Raw genomic sequence first — 17934 nt, forward strand, 5'->3', positions numbered from 1 at the left:
ATTACCTCCAAACTCCAGTTTCAGCACAATAATTGTAATGAGTGCCTGTTCCATTCTGTATTAGCATAGCCCCAAAACACTGGAGTCAGCCAGAAAATCAGTGTCAGAGCTGTCAAGGACTTGACCAACATAGCTTGATTTTGTGATCAATGTTTGGACCAAAGCTGTGGTGATATGGGATCCAAGTAATGCAAGTGAAGTCCACACTGGGCATCTTGAGCAGGTTCTTGTGAGTGAGTGCTGTTTAATGGCGCTATTGATGATGCCACTTGGGTCTGAACAGTGTTACTGCCACACATCCGCAGTGACTCAAGTCCGATTTTGACCATGGTGCTGTCTGTGGAATTTGAGTATTTTCTCTTTGACTGCATGAGCACTCTTGTTTCCTCCTACACCTCAATTACACGTTAGGTCAACTGATATTAAGCTGCCATTAGTGTAGGTGTGTAGCTGAAAATCTGGGAAGTGAATTCAGTTCTGATCAACAAAAGCAAGATTTTTCTTTTGTGGCCAATGTGTACAATGTACACAATTTTCTTTTGTGTGTGGCCAATGACTTGGGATGAAAAGGGTTTCTGTTTGCCCCAATCCCTTTCTCTCCACAGAATTACAGATGATAAAGTCAGATTTAAACCCAGGTGTCTGGATTCTGGGTCCTGGCTTCCTTTGTTGATCAGCTTCACCACCATCAGCAGTGAAGGAACTTTTTCCTGATATTTTGATTCTCTTGTTGCCCCACAGATGTCAGTTCACCTTTTAAGTACTTCCGGAATTTTATATTTTTCTTTCTATTTTCTCCCATCCTGCCCAAAACCATTGATTTTGGGAGGCTAATATACATTGCTGTATTGGTCATGCTATTCTTTGGATGGTGAGCACTGGCAGACACATGTTAATTTAATGCCTATATAAGCACAACTATGTTCTTTGTCACTTGCGTACAACTGCATTATTCTGAAGACCTGTGGCTGGTTTATTACTTTACTTCCCCACCGCCCAGACCATGCTCTTTTCTTACTGCTGCCATCAGGAAGGAGGTACAGGAACCTTTAAGTACCATACCACCAGGGTTCAAGAACAGTTATTACCCTATAACCATCAGACTCCTGAACTAGTGTGGATAACTTCACTCACCTCAACAATGAACTGATTCCACAACCTATGGAGTCACTTTCAAGGACTTTACATCTCATGTTTTCAATTGTATGTATGCATGTATTCGATAGTGTACTTGCTCAGTTTGTCTTCTTTTGCACATCAGTGTGTCGTTTTTCTTTGATTCTAAGGTGTTTCTTGGTATCTACTTTGAATGCCCACAAGAAAATGAATCTCGGGGTAGTATATGATGACATATACATATTTTGATCATCTTCTTTGAACTATGTACAGTATATTGTCTGATACGTACACTACAATATTCTGAAGGTCTGTGGCTGGTTTATTATTTTCTATCCATGACTGCTGAGACTTGTTATAGTTCCATTGGCAGTTGAGTTAACAGACTGCAGGTGAAAGTTTGAGTTTTCTCCTTATTGCAGCAAGGTTGTGTATTGGTTAACGTAACACTACTACAGCGCAAGTAACCTTGGTTCAATTCCTGCGTGGGTTTCCTCCCACATTCCAAAGATGTATTGCTTAGTAGGTAAATTGGTCACATGGTAAATTGGTCACATGGTGTAATTGAGTGGCATGGGATCATTGGGCTGGAAGGGCCTGTTACTGTGATGTATCTGAATAAATCAATGACTTGTTTGATACTGGACGGCGCATATTTGACTCATTTGGGGCATTTGAACACAACACATTCAGCTGCTCTATGGCCTGACCCTTTTTTTTTATTAATGCAGTATGAACCTGAGCTATCATCTCGGCAGTTTGGAGTGGAAGTCTCTCGTCTAACCAACGACGAGAGGACAGTGCCACTTGTGGTGGAGAAGCTAATCAATTACATTGAAATGCATGGCCTGTACACTGAGGGAATTTATAGGAAGTCAGGATCGACCAACAAAATTAAGGAGTTGAAACAAGGCCTGGACACAGGTAAGGAATACCGACCAATGGAGTGCATGTAGTGACAGATTCCTTGTGTATCTGTGAATTTAAAAGGAAATTTCTATAGCTGAGAATTGTTTGATTTCAAGCATTATAACACATATTAATAATGACAGGGTACATTTCAGTATTTTATTTTTGCTAGTTGAAAATTATACAAATGTGATTACATTTTGGGAGCACTTCACCATGTGGACTGGAAGAAAGCTCACCATTCCCTTCAGAATGGTAGTGGAGATGTGTACTAAATACTGTACTATAAGTCTACAAACCTCATAGTTTCATTAGTACAAGGTTGAGAGGGAATTACATGACAGCTATTCTAGAACTGACTGTAAATTTTCTCTGCAGATATTAACAGCATGAATTTGGATGAGTATAACATTCACGTTATTGCCAGTGTGTTCAAGCAGTGGTTGCGAGATCTTCCTAACCCTCTAATGACCTATGAACTTTATGATGAGATTCTGCGTGCAATGGGTAAGTACAGGTTTTAATCCCAGTTCTCCATGGATTACAGAAATGGATAGAATCATTTTGTACAATATAAGAATTCTATTTAAAAAGAAACTGTTAAATACCTAGTCTTTTCCAGTAGACTAGTAATACTGCATTGATTGATTCTTTGTGTCAGTAAAATAAATTTCTGGGTGAGTGGGATGTATAATTTTGCCTCAGTTAGTTGGACTTCGTTAAAATGAAATATTATGGGGTGAAGTCCAATATATTTCTGAAGAAGTAATTTTGTTGTTGGATAAAGTGTTGAGTGAAGGTTCCATCAGGTGTTTCAGGATATGGCCATAAAAATGATATTGTAGTGTATCATTTTACATTTACTGTCCCTTTGATAACGGTTTTTCACAGTTTGCTCTTGGGCTGAGTATGAAGAAAGATTGAGCAGAAGAGAAGGAATAGAAGAGAGAGGAGTCAAAAACTCAGAGGGAGGTTTTAAACTACTGAGTTTAAGATAACAATTCTAGATTAAAGGTACCAAGACAAATACTTAATGACTGTCAGTGTTACGTATATTTGAGGAGATTGGGTGTATGGAGAGAAGCACTGAATCAGTGGAAAATTGTTTAGTACAGTTGAGATTTTGGAAAAAGCTTTTGAAGGTTGGACTGTGATTGGACTGAGGAACTAGGTTAATATTGAATAAATCATTTTGAGAATAAAAAAGCAGCAAGCTCTCTCATTTTGGATAAGATTTTTGCTTCAGTGAATGCCATTGAGAGATTGATTGTTAAAGAAAATGTTGTTTTGTGCAAAAAATCTTGCTTTGTGGGACGGCACAGTAGTGTGGCAGTTAGCATAACACTTTACAGTGCCAGCATCTCAGGTTCAGTTCCTGCCACCGTCTGTAAGGAGTGGGTCTCTTCCAGGTGTTCGGTTTCCTCACCCAGTCCGAAGATATGGCCTGTGATTAGGCAGGGAGTTAAATAGGTGGGTTGCTGGGCAGTGCAGCTCGTTGGGCCAGAAGAGCCTGTTCTGCACTGGATCTCGAAATAAGTAAATAAATAAAAATGGGTGCCTTGCTTGTGTTACAGCAGTGGCTAGACTTCAAAAGCAGCCATGACACTGGAACAGTTTTGGACCCAACTCTTGCTTTTCACAGATTCAGCAAAATGCCATTCCATCCTCTCTCCTCATTCAAGACCATTTCTTAAAGATGATTTCATTAATGATCATTTCTTTAATCAGGACTTGCAAGTTAGTAGTATAAAAATGGAAATGGTTAATTCTCCAGTTCTTATCTCGGGGTAAGTGTAAATGTATTGTGCTGCTGCTTTTAATAAACTAGTTCATCACACACCACAAATAGCACCTAGAGTCATAGGGTGGTAGAGTGCAGAAACGGGCTCTCCGGTTCACCAAGTCCATGCCAAACTATTATTCTGCCTAGTTCCATCAACCACATCTGAACCTAGCCCTCCATACCAATCCTGTCGATGTATCTATCCAAATTTCTCTGAAATGTTGAAATAGAACCCATATCCACCCCTTCTTGTTCCACACTCTTGCCAACCTCTGAGTGAAGGTCACCCTCAGGTTCTCCTTAAATATTTCACCTTTCACCCTAAACCTATAACCTCAAGGTCTAGTTTTACCCAACCTCATAATTTTGTGTTGTTCTGTCAAATCTCTCTTTACTCTCCTATGCTCCAGGGAATAAAGACCTAACCTGGAATCTTCTTGATCTGTTTGGTGAAGAATTTTAGAATATGTTAATAGAATTTGTCATAATTGCAACTCTCTAGTCCTGATACGTGCTTACAATGTGGCTTTTGCAGAGTTAAAAGTTGTTTTCTTTGTTCATAGGTCTACAAGACCGAAAGGAAATGATTCAAGGTGTTTATTCAATAATTGATCAGTTGTCGCGAACTCATATCAACACACTGGAGCGACTCATCTTTCACCTTGTGAGGTAACTATTTAACTATGCGTCAGGATTTGGGTATTTTAATTCTTCAGGAAAGAATTATATGAAGTAGATCACTTTTTGAAAGATCAGGGATTGAAGATTATGGGGAAGTTGTGCAGAAGAAGAATGAAACCCAGGACAGATTAGTCGACACCATACTGAATGGTTTTATTCTTAGTGGCTTTTACATAAGTTTCTGAGAACTGAATTGTTTTCTGGAACATTGCAGAGGGCAGCTAGGAGTTAACCAAAATGTTATATTTTATGTAACTGAGTTTCTAATGGACTGTCATTGCAGTTTTTTGGGTAAATGGGCTATAGTGTGCCATGAAATTCCAGGCACTCTTTGCCAAACTTCTGAGACTAATTGCCAGCAGGTTTCAGGATTTGGGCAGAAATCCTGGCCAAACTTTGCTGCTGCTTTTTGTGGCTGGTCTTCTCAAAAGTCCAGTAGCAGGGAATGATTTACTAGATTTCCCAGCACAGATGTTGGGACTTCTGCCTGTAGAACCGATGCCACGTCTGACCTGATGAAGGATCCATAGACTCCTGAAGTGTTCGATGCAAATTACTGAAAGTTAATAAGCAAGTACATCAAGCAGAAAGGAAAGCAATCAGTACGTTGACCCTGTCTGCTTGAAAATTTATAGTATGTGGAAATAGGCATAACATGCACAAAAAAACTAAGCAAGGAAAGGCCATTCAGCCCTTCAGGCCTGTTCTGTATTTCAATATAATCACAACTAATCATCAGTCTAAATACAATTATGTCTGCTCTCATGCACTAAGGTGCTCGTTTCATTTAGGAATTTATATATCTTCCTCTTTGATACAACCTACAGACTCATTTTCAAAGATTTTACAACTCGTGTTCTCAGTATTATTTATCTACTTTTTTATTATTTGTACAATATGTCTTATTTTGAACTTTGGTTGTTTGTCAGTCTTTATTATTTATAGTTCTCAGTTTGTTTTTACAACCTCAGAATATAGGGGCATCCACCTAGAACAGAGATGTGGAGAAATTGCTTTACCCAGAGGGTCATGAATCAGTAGAATTGATTGCCACAGATGGCTGTAGAGGCCAAGTTATTGGGGATATTTGACGCTGGGCTGGATAGCTTCTTGATTAATCAGGGCGTCTAAGGTTACAGAGAGAAAGCAAAGGAATGGTGTTGAGAGGGATAATAAATCAGCCAAGCTGGAACGGTGGAACAAACTTAATGGTCTTATTCTGTTCTATGTCTTATGGTTTTTCATAAATTCTGTTTTATTTCTTTATTTTCCTGTAAATGCCTGCAGGAAAATGATTCTCAAGGTGGACATATTGTATACATACTTTGATAAATTTACTTTGACTTTGCAACACACACAAAATGCTGGAGGTGCTGAACAGGTCAGGCAGCATCTGTGGAAATGAATAAACAGTTGAAATTTGGAGCTGAGCCCCTTCTTCAGGACTGGAAAGGAAGGGGAAAACACCAGAATAAAAAGCTGCGGGGGGAGGTGGGGAGAAGGAGGATAGCTTGAAGGTGACAGGTGAAGCCAGTTGGGGAGGAAAGATAAAGGGCTGGAGGTGAAGGAATCTGATAGGAAAGGGGAGTGGGCCATAGGAGAAGGGATCTGGGAAGAAGTAATTGGCAGTTGAGCAAAGGTAAGAGACCAGAGTGGGGAAGAGAAGGAGAAGGGAAGGAACTTTTTTTAACCAGAAGGAGAAATCAATATTCATGCCATCAGATTGGAGGCGACCTAGACAGAATATAAGGTGTTGTTTCTCGACCTTGAGGGTGACCTCATCTTGGCACAAGAGAAGGCCTTGGGTTGACATATTGGAATGAAAATCTTTGGCCAACAGGAAGTTCTGCTTTTGGCTGATAGCAGAGGTGCTCACGAAGCAGTCCCCAATTTGCGACAGGTCTCACCAATGTAGAGGATGCCATATTGGGAGCACCAGACTCAATAGACAACCCTCAGCAGATTCACGAGTGAAGTGTTGCCTCACCTGGAAGGAGTGTTTGGGCCCTGAATGGCCGTTTGCAGGGATAAGTGCCAGGAGGGAGATTGGTGGGGAGGATGAATGGACAAGGGAATCATGGTGGGAGCAATCCCTGCAGAAAGTGGAGAGGGGGAGGTAAGGATATATTTAGTGGTAGGATTCCTTTAGAGATGGTAGAAGTTGTGAAGTCTGATGTGTTGGATGCGAAGGCTCATGTGTTGATAGTTAAGGACAAGAGGAACTCTATCACTGTTAAGGCAGCAGAAAGATGGGGTGAGCACAAATGTTTGGGCAATGGAAGAGATGTGAGTGAGGGTAGCGTCTCTGGTGGAGGAAGCAAAACCCCTTTCTTTGAAGAAAGGAGGACATCTCTGATGTCCTAGAAAGGAACAGATAGGGTGGAGATGAAGGAACTGAGAAAAGGAAATAGCGTTTTTACAGGAGACTGGGTGGAAGAACCAAGGTAACTGTGGGAATTGGTGGGTTTGTAAAAGATAATGGTTGACATTTTGTCTCCAGAGATGGAGACAAAGAGATCAAGAAAGGAGAGGGAGTTGTCAGAAATGGGTGGTGATTTTAAGGGTAGTGTGGAAGAGACAAAGTTGGTGAAACTGAGCTCCCCATGGGTGCATGAAACAGCAATGCAGTCATCAATATAACGGAGAAAGGGCTGAGGAGCATTGCTGGGGAAGGATTGGAACGTTGACTTTGACTTTAATATATTCAGTGACTTGGCCTCCTGAGTCTCTGAATAAAGCAATTACTCTTCATTTCAGACCTAAATTTTGTGGCCCATAACAGGAAACTCTGATCCCTCAGTCTAGATACGCAGCCAAGGGAAACATCCTTCCCCACATCTTGCTTGCCTTTTTCTGACAGAATGCTTTAGGTTACAATGAGATCCTTCCTCATTCTTCTGAACTCTTGTGAATATAAACCTGGTGAACCTAATCTCTCCCACCATGACAGCCTCATCTTCCCAGGTTTCAGTCTGATGAACCTGCCCTGTACTCGTCTATAGTAAGAATATCTTCAGTAAAGAGACCAAAATGGCACACGATACTCAAAGCCTATCCTGCCGAGGCCACCTATAACTCTAGCAAGATAAATTTTCCCCTATTTAAATCCTCTTGCATTTGAAGGGTAACACACAATTGGCCTTCTCTACAACTTGCTGTACACATATAAATTTAGTGGCCACTTTATTAGGTACAGGAGTGGAACCTGCTGTGGTCTTCTGCTGCTGTAGCCCATCCACCTCAAGGTTTGATGTGTTGTGAGTTCAGAGGTGCTTTTCTGCATACCATTGTTGTGTCACATGGTTATTTGAGTTACTGTCACCTTCCTGTCAGCATGAACACTCTGGCCATTCTCCTCGGAGCTCTATCAGAACTCCCGCTCACTGGATTTTTTTTGGTGTTTCTCATCACTGTCTGTAAACCCTAGAGCAGGAGTTCCCAAACTCCTTATGCCATGGACAATACCATTAAGCAAAGGGTCCATGGACCCCAGGGTTGGAAACCCTGGTCTGGAGACTTGTGTATGGAAATCCCAGAGGATCAGCAGTTTTTGAGATACTCAAACCACACCATCTGGCACCAGCAGTTATTCCATGGTCAAAGTCATTTCCATCACATTTCTTCACAATTCTGATGTTTGGTCTGAACTGCAACTGAACTTGACCATGTTTGTAGGCTTTTATGCATTGAGTTGCTGTCACATGATAGGCTGATTAGAAATTTGCAGTGACAGGTGTATCTAATGAGTTGGCCATGGAGTGTATTTGCTTCCAGTGACAGTATGCAAAGGAACCCAAGTCTCGTTCAGTTTCACTTCTGTTTTAAATAATGGTTGCATTTGCCAACCTGTAATCTGTAGGAACACTTCCATAATCTATAAAATTATCTCCTTTAATATTCCTGGAGGTATATTAATTGAGGACTGGGGATTTATAAACTTTGTGCGATTAATTACACCCTCGCTCTTTCTTAATTGTACTGATTTCCTTTAGCTCCTCTTCTTTAGATGTTTGGTTTCTTCACCTTTCTGGGAAGTTACTTGCATCCTCTTCTGTGAAGGCAGAATGCTTGCTTAGATTTTGTGCCATGTTTTCCATGATGAGTTCTCCCACTTCTGACTGCTAGACGTGCTTAATTTATGCAGGTTTTGTGGAAGATTTCAGAGTCCATTTTTTGTTCACTGAAAGATGGCTGTCAGTAATAATTATAGAGCTTTAGTATGATTACACCTTGAATATTGTGTATGGGTCTCATCTCCCCAGCTGGTGACAGAATGATTGAAATGGGGATCCTCTTGGTTAATTTCTGAGGTGGGGAAGTTGTTTGATGAATAGAGATTTAACAGACTGGGCCTGAGTTAAAGGTTTAGAATGATGAAAGTTGATCACATTGGAAGATTCCGAATATTGGTAGAACTTGACTGGAATTTTGCAGGAAGATGTTTTACCTTGCAAATGTATCTGGAACCAGAGGCCAAAGGCGGAAAAGATAGAGAGAGGCTGAAAAAAGTTCTTTTCACCATGAGCCTAATGAATCTTTGAAATCTTCTGACCAGAAGATCTGTGGCGCTTTGTTCTCCAAGTATTGAAATAGAGGTTCATAGATTATTAAATATTAAAGGATATGGGGGTTTAGTGCAAGAGTCTAGCACTGAATTGCAGAACAGCTTGACAGACTGAACAGCCAACAATTAGTAATACAGAAACATAAGTTATATGTTGTATTTTTTAACGTTTTAATTTTTCATTTATAAGATATGTTATATGATTTTCTTTTGGAAAAATATTATGTTGGGGACTTCGAGAAGCATCCAAAAACGTAACGCCTTTGATAGACAACAAAACTGGGGATTGGTTTTGTCTATCAAAGCCAAGGGTCCTCTAGAAATGACCCACATTACCAGCTGACATCAGGAGAGGTGATGCCACAGTTAGTGATCCTAGATGCTCGTGAGCGTCTCCTGAATGTAGCAGTAAGAGTAAGCACTGTTCAATTAGTAAAAACTCCCAGGTCTTTCAGATGGGGGCAGACAGAAATTCCCTTTTTATGTAAAAATGCTTGGTATAACTTAGTCAGTTGATTTATTGTGATATGGGCAGTCCAATGTGGTTGTGGCTGACATTAAGTATGTTTGTTTCAAACATACCTTGCAATTATTTGCCAAACTATTTGCAGCTTATTCAGACACTGATGTGTGAGATCTCTCATTGATTGTGGGGTTTTGAAAGTGTGGGCGCTTAGTTGCTATTCAGACCTGACTTTTTTTTTATGCCCTGCTGTTTTCTTGCTCAGCTCTAGTCTAGCAACTGCAGAGTGTTCTGGAATCTGCATAGTTTTGGGACCAACTGAAGATGGTGAAATACATTCTATACTTTCTGTTCACAATTGTCATGAAAATTTTGCACAGAAATTTACTCAAGTGTATCTGTAGTAAACTTGTTCTGGTAATGCACAACTTGAAGGAATGAATAATTTTCATAATCCGTACTTCTTTTCCATACTCTGTTTTTGTGCTGCTTTCTAGAATTGCCCTGCAAGAAGAGACCAATCGGATGTCCTCAAATGCATTGGCCATTGTCTTCGCTCCATGTATTATTCGATGTCCAGATACCACAGACCCATTACAAAGCGTTCAAGATATTTCAAAAACAACTGCGTAAGATTACTTCCATTTCTTAACATTAAAGTTAGATATATAAAGAATGATAGTAATGCAGCACCGAGGCCATGAAAGCTTGTGATTGGAGAAAAGTTTAGTCTGCTTGTTCTTGGATTTTCACATTGTGATGAAAACTAATTAGACTTCAATTAAATCTTTAACATTCAGTATAGTTTTGTCAAACATCATCTCCCTTTCATAAACATATTGATTTTGTCTCGTATCATCTTGTACACAGTGATCAGAGGTGAGGCATAGACAGAGTGGACAGCCAGCAATGGCTAATGTGAGGGGTCCTAATTTTAAGGTTATTGGAGAAAAGTATAGGGAGAAATGTCTGTGGTAGGTTTTTTACACAGAGAATGGTAAGTCTGTGGAACACAATGCCAGGGGTGATGGTAGAGATGGATACATTAGGGACACTTAAGAGATTCTTAAATGGGCAGATAATGAAAAGAAAAAAGAGGGTTACATGGGAGGGAAGGATTAGATTGATCTTGGAGTAGGTTGAAGGGTTGGCACAACATTGTGGATTGACGAGCCTGTGATGTACTGTTATATATTCTATGTAAGTGCTCTGTTATCAGATCCAAGTTTGAGTATGTCTAATTCTGTGATGGTCTGAAAGTGCCCTGTTATCATTTCCTTTATAATAGACTGTAGAATTGTTCCTAATACTGGTGTAACCCTCTCACCGGGCTTGTATACAAACTTGGCTCGATAGCTAATTCTGCTAGTAGCCACATGACTCAGCAGTGAGAAGGCCACCTTTATGTCTAGGTCAGTATTATTTGGAGTTCAACCAAACAGGAAAGTTGGGGAGTTCTGATTAATGGAACCTCGATTTGAGCAAATGTTGTGTAAGTACTGCCCATACAGAATTACCGGTCGCCAAGAAATGACAAATCATACACTAAGTATATTTACCAATTTCAGCTTTATCAAACAGTCATTAAGATAAAGAAAATGAAGAAAAAAAATAAAAGGGCCCATTACAGTTAGATCAGTCTAAATGGGTACATGGCCATTAGAGTTTATCTCTTCCAAAAGCTGGATATAACTGTTACTCACTGTACTGAATTCTAATCATCAGTCACCAGTAGAACTTCTGATCGTGGACTCCTTTGTCTCACGAATTACTCCTTGCAATAGCGTCTCCCCATCAGGTCGAATCCTTAAGGGTATCTTGCCAATCTTCTCTTCTCCACAACTCCCAGCAAAAGATCACGAAACCCGCCCCTATCCGTCACAAATCTCTCCCCTACCCAGTTCTCTCTAGAACCTTCTCTCGATCCCACCAACATGATTGACTAACACCACATTCCTAAATTGAAGTACATGGCTCCTTAACTTTAGCCGAAACCAAAATATTCTACCAGCACACTGCTTTAACAGAAAACTACTGAAGTGAAATACCTCACAGCGTAGCAGTAGAAATCTTAGCCAGGACATAAACTGGTAATGATCCAGCCTGCTGTTCCAGGTTTTCTCTTCTTCTGTATTTTTTCAATAATGGGAATACATTTATCACCTTCCAATCTGAAGGAATCATTCCACAATCTCCAGAATGACAACCATGCAGTCTATCATTGTTGTACTGTGGATTGCAGTCTATCAGCCCTGGGGATTTGTCAACTTAATACTAATATTAATGTTCATTTAATTCCTTCTTTCATTTTGACTCATTGTTCCCCAGCATTTTGGGAAGATATCTGAGCCTCCTTTGTGAAGCTGAACCTGAAAATTTGTTAAATTGCTGTGCAATTTATTTTGTGACTCTATGGGACCTCATTTTGTCCAGTCTTTCGACTTTTTTCTAGATTTTATGGCCTTCTTTTACGTTCTTTACAAATTTACCCTCATTCTTTGTTCTTTTTGTCTAAAATCAGACTCTTGGGGTTTTTTTTTTGCAGATTCTAAGTGGATTGATAGAATTTAATCCACAAATATTTGCAATTATGAAATACTCAAATATTGAGGATACAGTTTGAAAAGTAATTTAAGAGTAAATGAAGAGCAGGGCTTTTGCATGCAAAAGTTGAGTTATGTGAGTTCTTAAATCATTTAATGTGTGTTTCTGGAGGATGAGAAAGAATTTGGAGAGGTGACCAAAAAACAGATTAGTAGAATGGAATTGATTTTATTTCCCATATTTCAAATGTTCCACACTTCCTTGGTGAGAAATGATTTAAAAATAGATCACTTCAATCACACATTAATCTTCTCCACAGGTGTGTGGAACTGATAATTGTGGAGCAAATGAACAAGTACCGAGCACGTCTAAAGGACATTAGCAGCCTGGAGTTTGCAGAGAACAAAGCCAAGAATAGGTTGTCACTCATCCGGCACTCAATAGTAAGATGTTTTAACTTGAATTTTATTCTGATCAATGATATTGCAATGTTGTTTCTTGTTCTTACTGAATTAAATGGAGACTTGCGTTCCATGAAAAGAAATGTAATAATAACTTGCATTTGCTAAGAGTTACAATATTTTTAAAAATCTCATGGACTCACCATGTCTACAACATCCATTATTCCCTTTGTTTTCATTTTGTCATTCTGAATAGTAAGCTTCTGTTGCCTTCCACCATTGTGCTGTTTCAGCATTCATATATGTATTCACTGTTCTAAGTTTAGTGTAATTTTGACAGTTCATTCAAGTTATTCAGTATTTTTAGGATCAACAGAAATTGATTGATCTCCCAGATTAGTCTCCTGTAATCTCCTGGTGGTTTTTGAGTTTTCATTGTGAGTTTCGGAAAGAGCGCGTTGGTGGAGCGTAGTGGCTGCTTTGTGATCCTGAAGCAAATATCAATTACCTCTCGGGCTCTATTTGTACCTATTGCTTCATAATAGTTTGTAATGTGGGATTAAGTCTTAATTTCACTTCATTTGCAGAGCAGTATAAACTTAGCTTGGACAAACATTTGTGTTTGCTGTCCATAACACATAGGAGCAGAATTAGGCCATTCAGCCCCTTGAGTCAGTCTGCGTTCCGTGATTTATTATTGCTTGCAATCCCATTCTCTTACCATCTTCCTGTAACCTTTGACACCTTAACTAATCAACAACCTATCAATCTCTGCTTTAATTCAATGACTTGGCCTCCAGAGGTATCCATGGCAATAAATTCCACAGATTCATTACCCTCTGACTAAAGAAATACCTCTTCATCTCTGTTCTACATGGATGTCTCTCAATTATGAGCCTGTGCTATCTGGTCCTAGTCTAACCCCACTATGAAAAACATTTTTCCTACATCTATTCTATCCGGATCTTTCAATATTCGATGGGATTCAATGAGATTCTTCCCCCCCGCCCCCCCAATTCTTCTACACTCCAGCGAGTACAGACCTAGAGCATTCAGACTCTCCTCCTATGTTAACTGTTTCATTCCTGGATTCATTCTCATGAACCTCCTCTGGACTCTCTTCAATGCCATCACATCTCAGATAAGGGGCCTTCTCAATTTCTTAGTTCTTTCATGCAGCATTGGTTCTGTTTCCTTAATGTTTTTTTAAACTGTTCATCTCAAGACTTTGCCCCGTCACACAGTAAAACAGCACAAAAAAAGGCCCTTTGGCCCAACTCGTCCATGCCAGCCAAGATGTCCATACCAGCTGATCCCATTTGGCCCATCTCCCTCTAAACATTTCTTATCCATGTACTTGCCCAAATTTTCTTTTAAACATTGTAAGTATACCTGCTTTTGCACCTTTCTCTGGCAGCTGGTGGCATATACACACTGCCTTCTGCGTGAAAATGTTTCTCCCCTTTAAATCTTTCCTTTCACCTTCAATTTAAGCCCTCTTCTCCACTCGAAGAAAATGTAACCATCCACCTTAACCATGTCCCTCATGATTTTATATACCACTTTTAGGTTCCTTTTCAGCCGTCTCTGCTCCAAGGCAAAAAAAAAGTCCCAGCAATCCAGTATCTCCTATAAGATGTAGAAGCAGAATTAGGCCATTTGGCCCATCGAGTCTGCTCTACCATTTCATCATGGCTGATCTATTTTCCCTCTCAGCCCCAATCTCCTGCCTTCTCCCCATATCCCTTCATGTGCTGACTAATTAAGAATTATCAGCCACTGCTTTAAATATACATAACGATTCGACCTCCACAGCCAACTGTGGCAATGAATTCCACAGATTCACCACTCTCTGGCTAAAGGAATTCCTCCTCATCTCTGTTCTAAAAGGATACCCCTCTGTTGTGAGACTGTGTCTTCTGGACTTCGACTCTCCCACCATAGGAAACATCCTCTCCACATCCACTCTATTGAGGCCTTTCAACATTCAATAGTTTCAATAAGGTCACCCCTCAGTCTTCTGAACTCCAGTTCGTAAAAATGTTTCTCCCCTTTAAATCTTTCCTTTCACCTTCAACTTATCCCTTTTCTCCACTAGAGGAAAATGTAACCATCCATCTTAGCCATGACCTTCATGATTTTATATACCACTTTTAGGTTCCTTTTTTAGCCTCCTCTGCTCCAGGCAAAAAAAAAGTCCCAACAATCCAGAGCCGTCAAATGGTCTGCATATGCTGGAATCATTCCGGGAATCATTTTCATGAACTTCCTTTGAACCCTGTCCAATAACTCAAGTCCTCCAGTCCTGGTAACATCGTTGTGAATCTTCTGCATCCTTTTTGGTGTAATGACATCCGTTGTTTAGCTAGGTGACCAGAACTGCACACAATACTCCACTGTATCTCACCAATGATTTGTACAGTGGCAGTCTGTCATCCCAGCTCCAGTACTCAATGCCCTGAATACAAGCATGCCAAAGGCTGCCTTCACCATCCTTTCTACTTGTGTTGCCACTTTCAGGGAACTTTGTAGCTGGATCTTTGGCCCCTCTGTGTTGTATCTGTCATCTTTGACTTTTGGCCCTTGTCAGGTGCTTTGTACTTTCCTGATGATGCAAGTTTCAAGAAAGCAGAAATTATACTTCCACAGAAAAGCAAATTAAGTTTTAATGCTGCCTTTTCTAAAAGCGCCCCCCCCCCCCCGCAATGCAAAAGCAATCCATAAAAGATCCAAAAATGCATCCTCAAAGAAGCAAATTTGAAGAACAATTTCTCTTTGGGTATTTTGACTTCTCCGTGTTTTACCTTATTTGGGGGTCTATTAGCACAACCTTTGTTTCCATCTGGTCTGGTTAAAACTTGTGCAAAGCTGTTGGAGAAATGAAGGTTCAATGTTGACTGTCTGAGGTAGTTTGAAGCTGAGAATTTGATCACTTGTGTGTGAGACTGAGCAAAGTTCAGGTATGACGCTTTTGCAAGTGTAAGCAATATCATCACATTAGATGTGTAATTTCACATTTGATGTGTAAGTTCACATTTATGTCCTTATTCATTTTTTATGTGATGTGTATATACACTTTTCTTCACTTAAGTACCCCTTTTTATCTGGTGTTGGGATGGCAGAGTGAGGTTCATTGGTGCATGCGTGCAGGAAAGCAAACATTAGTTTGCTGATCCATATATACAATATCTTTCTTGTTCTGTATTATGTAATAATCAGTGTCTTGTTCTGATGGGAATCACAATATCCATGTCTTCATGGTGGTACTTTTTTTTTCTACCAAATCTCTAAATCGTGTCAAATCACCCATGACATTACAGTCCTGTTTTGCATTTTACTTGTTAATCTGTGTGTCTCTGTCATAGTCGTTTGCGTTGTAAGGTGCACCTAATCTTGAGAGAGTTGATTGTTTATAAAACATACCATGTCTGGTCATGGTAATTCTTTTAAAAGAATGTATAATAGTAAATCAAAGAAGTTTCAATTTAATAATAGATTTTAAGTCTCCAGCATGTTAGCAGGCAAGAGATTCCTGACAAACATTCCCTGTGTATGAGTTGATCTCAGCTGAAATCAAATTTGGGAAGCTCCAGTTATTTTCAATGTTTCTGAGTATTGCATGTTTCAAATCAGTGTGAGCTGCCCAGTGACTCAATTATGCAGGTGAGCATTGATAAAGAGGAGTTAAGATAGATACTTAATTGATCCCAAAGGAAATTACTGTGTTACAGTAGCATTACAAGTGCATAGATATAAATATTAGAAGTCGAAAGAATAAACAAATAAGTTACCACAAACAGTCTAACAGGAGCGGGTCATTACTCCCCCAGCTGAAGGTTGACTCATTATAGAGCCTAATGGCCACGGGTAAGAATAACTTTATATAGCGCTTTTTGGAGCAGCGCTGTTGCCTATTAAAACTTGTGCTATTTCAATAAATAGATATTTACATGTGGTTGAGCTACTGGCAGTTCAGACTTTCAATCCAGCTGGTGTTGTCTTTATAAAGTGGAAGAGGAAAATAAGTGGGGATGGGAAGGATTCAAACTGGAAGTTGCAGGCACTTTACAGAGAAGCAGAATATTGGGTGGCGAACCTGTGGAATTCATTGCCACAGACAGCTGAGGAAGCTAAGTCATTGGGTATATTTAAAGTGGAGGTTAGTAGGTTCTTGGTTAGTCAGGGTGTCAAATATTATGGGGAGATAACAGGAGAATGGGATTGAGAGGGATAATAAATCAGCCATGATGGAATAGTGAAGCAGACTCAATGGGCCAAATGGCTTAATTCCACTCTTTATGTCTTATGGACTAATTTGTACATTAAACAACAGAAAATTGGGAAGCAGTTAGAATGCCAGTCTACATTAACAGATTGAAACAGAGCTGACATTCTAGGTTAAAGACCTTTTCTCAGAATCTGGAAAGTAAGAAAATAAGTGAGTTTTAAATGGTAGAGAAGGGAAGAGGTCCGAAGAAGAGGGAATACTTTTTACTGACCCATAACAAAAAACACTTTCTTTCCTTTAATCTGTATGTTCCTACTGATTGCATGGTCTAACTAACCTGATCCTCTACTTTTTCGTGTTCTTTCTACTATAGAAACCAGTTATAATAGCGGTTAGATTCATGAGCATGAATCGCAGTTCGATTCCGGTAGGTAATCCTCCCTACATGTCACCAGTTCATTTCCATGATCCCATTCATCACTTGGTCGCCTGTCCCAAGCCTTGGAAATGATCTGAATGTGTGTGTTGTCTTGGAACAGAATTAAGTTATGTTCACTGGAGTTTTGTTCTTGATTTGGAGTTGTCTACATTATTTGTATCTGTTGGCTGTTGTATTTGACTGTTAGACTTTGTTTCTGGTATGAAGCTCGCATTAATTGAAGGGTTAATAGAAAGAGAATATAAACTCACATTAAGTTGCTAGTGAAAAGCCACCGAAAGAATTGAGTCTAAATTTTAAAAAGTTTCATTCAAGTAGATTACTTTTTTAAAAAGTATAGAAAGAAGGATGAAGACACATGCTCAACATTTCAGAAACTGCTTCTTCCCCCTCACCCATCAATTTCCTGAGTGGGCAATGAATCCATGCACACTACCTCAGTATTTTTGTGTTCCCTCTTTTATACTACTTATTTATATAATTATGTTTATATGTGTGTGTGCGTGTGTGTATTTATGTGTATATATAGATATATTGTACACTTTAAATTAGTCTTTTTGAGGAAAATTTAAGAGAACATGCATGGTATTTGGCCATCCAGTATACAGCCCTTCTTGCCTTTGATTAACATCTTCCAGGTTTCTTCCCTAATTTTTGTAGGCTAGCATTTTACAAGGCCACTAAATTTGCCACTCTTTGAATAGCCTTGTTTATATACCAGATAATGTTAACTATTTTCCTGTGTACTGTATTAACAGAATCTTAATATAGTTAGTATAATTCAACAAGAATCAGAGTGGCTTTCA

General features: G+C 39.5%; 1 protein-coding gene across 6 annotated transcripts in view; it reads left to right on the forward strand.

Annotated features, from left to right (window-relative positions):
• The window catches only part of myo9aa (myosin IXAa), a 366573-nt gene that overhangs the window by 334808 nt on the left and 13831 nt on the right, over positions 1 to 17934 (forward strand). For 4 of the 6 annotated variants that reach the window (XM_063071043.1, XM_063071047.1, XM_063071046.1 and 1 more), the window contains 6 exons: positions 1848 to 2040; positions 2404 to 2532; positions 4372 to 4477; positions 10014 to 10145; positions 12380 to 12503; positions 17063 to 17116. In XM_063071043.1, coding sequence (XP_062927113.1) covers positions 1848 to 2040; positions 2404 to 2532; positions 4372 to 4477; positions 10014 to 10145; positions 12380 to 12503; positions 17063 to 17116 — 738 coding nt within the window. The remainder of the gene's footprint in view (positions 1 to 1847; positions 2041 to 2403; positions 2533 to 4371; positions 4478 to 10013; positions 10146 to 12379; positions 12504 to 17062; positions 17117 to 17934) is intronic. The other 2 variants (XM_063071045.1, XM_063071048.1) reach the window with 1 other exon arrangement.

Source organism: Mobula hypostoma, chromosome 18 (assembly GCF_963921235.1).
Source record: "Mobula hypostoma chromosome 18, sMobHyp1.1, whole genome shotgun sequence".
NCBI lineage: Eukaryota > Metazoa > Chordata > Chondrichthyes > Myliobatiformes > Myliobatidae > Mobula > Mobula hypostoma.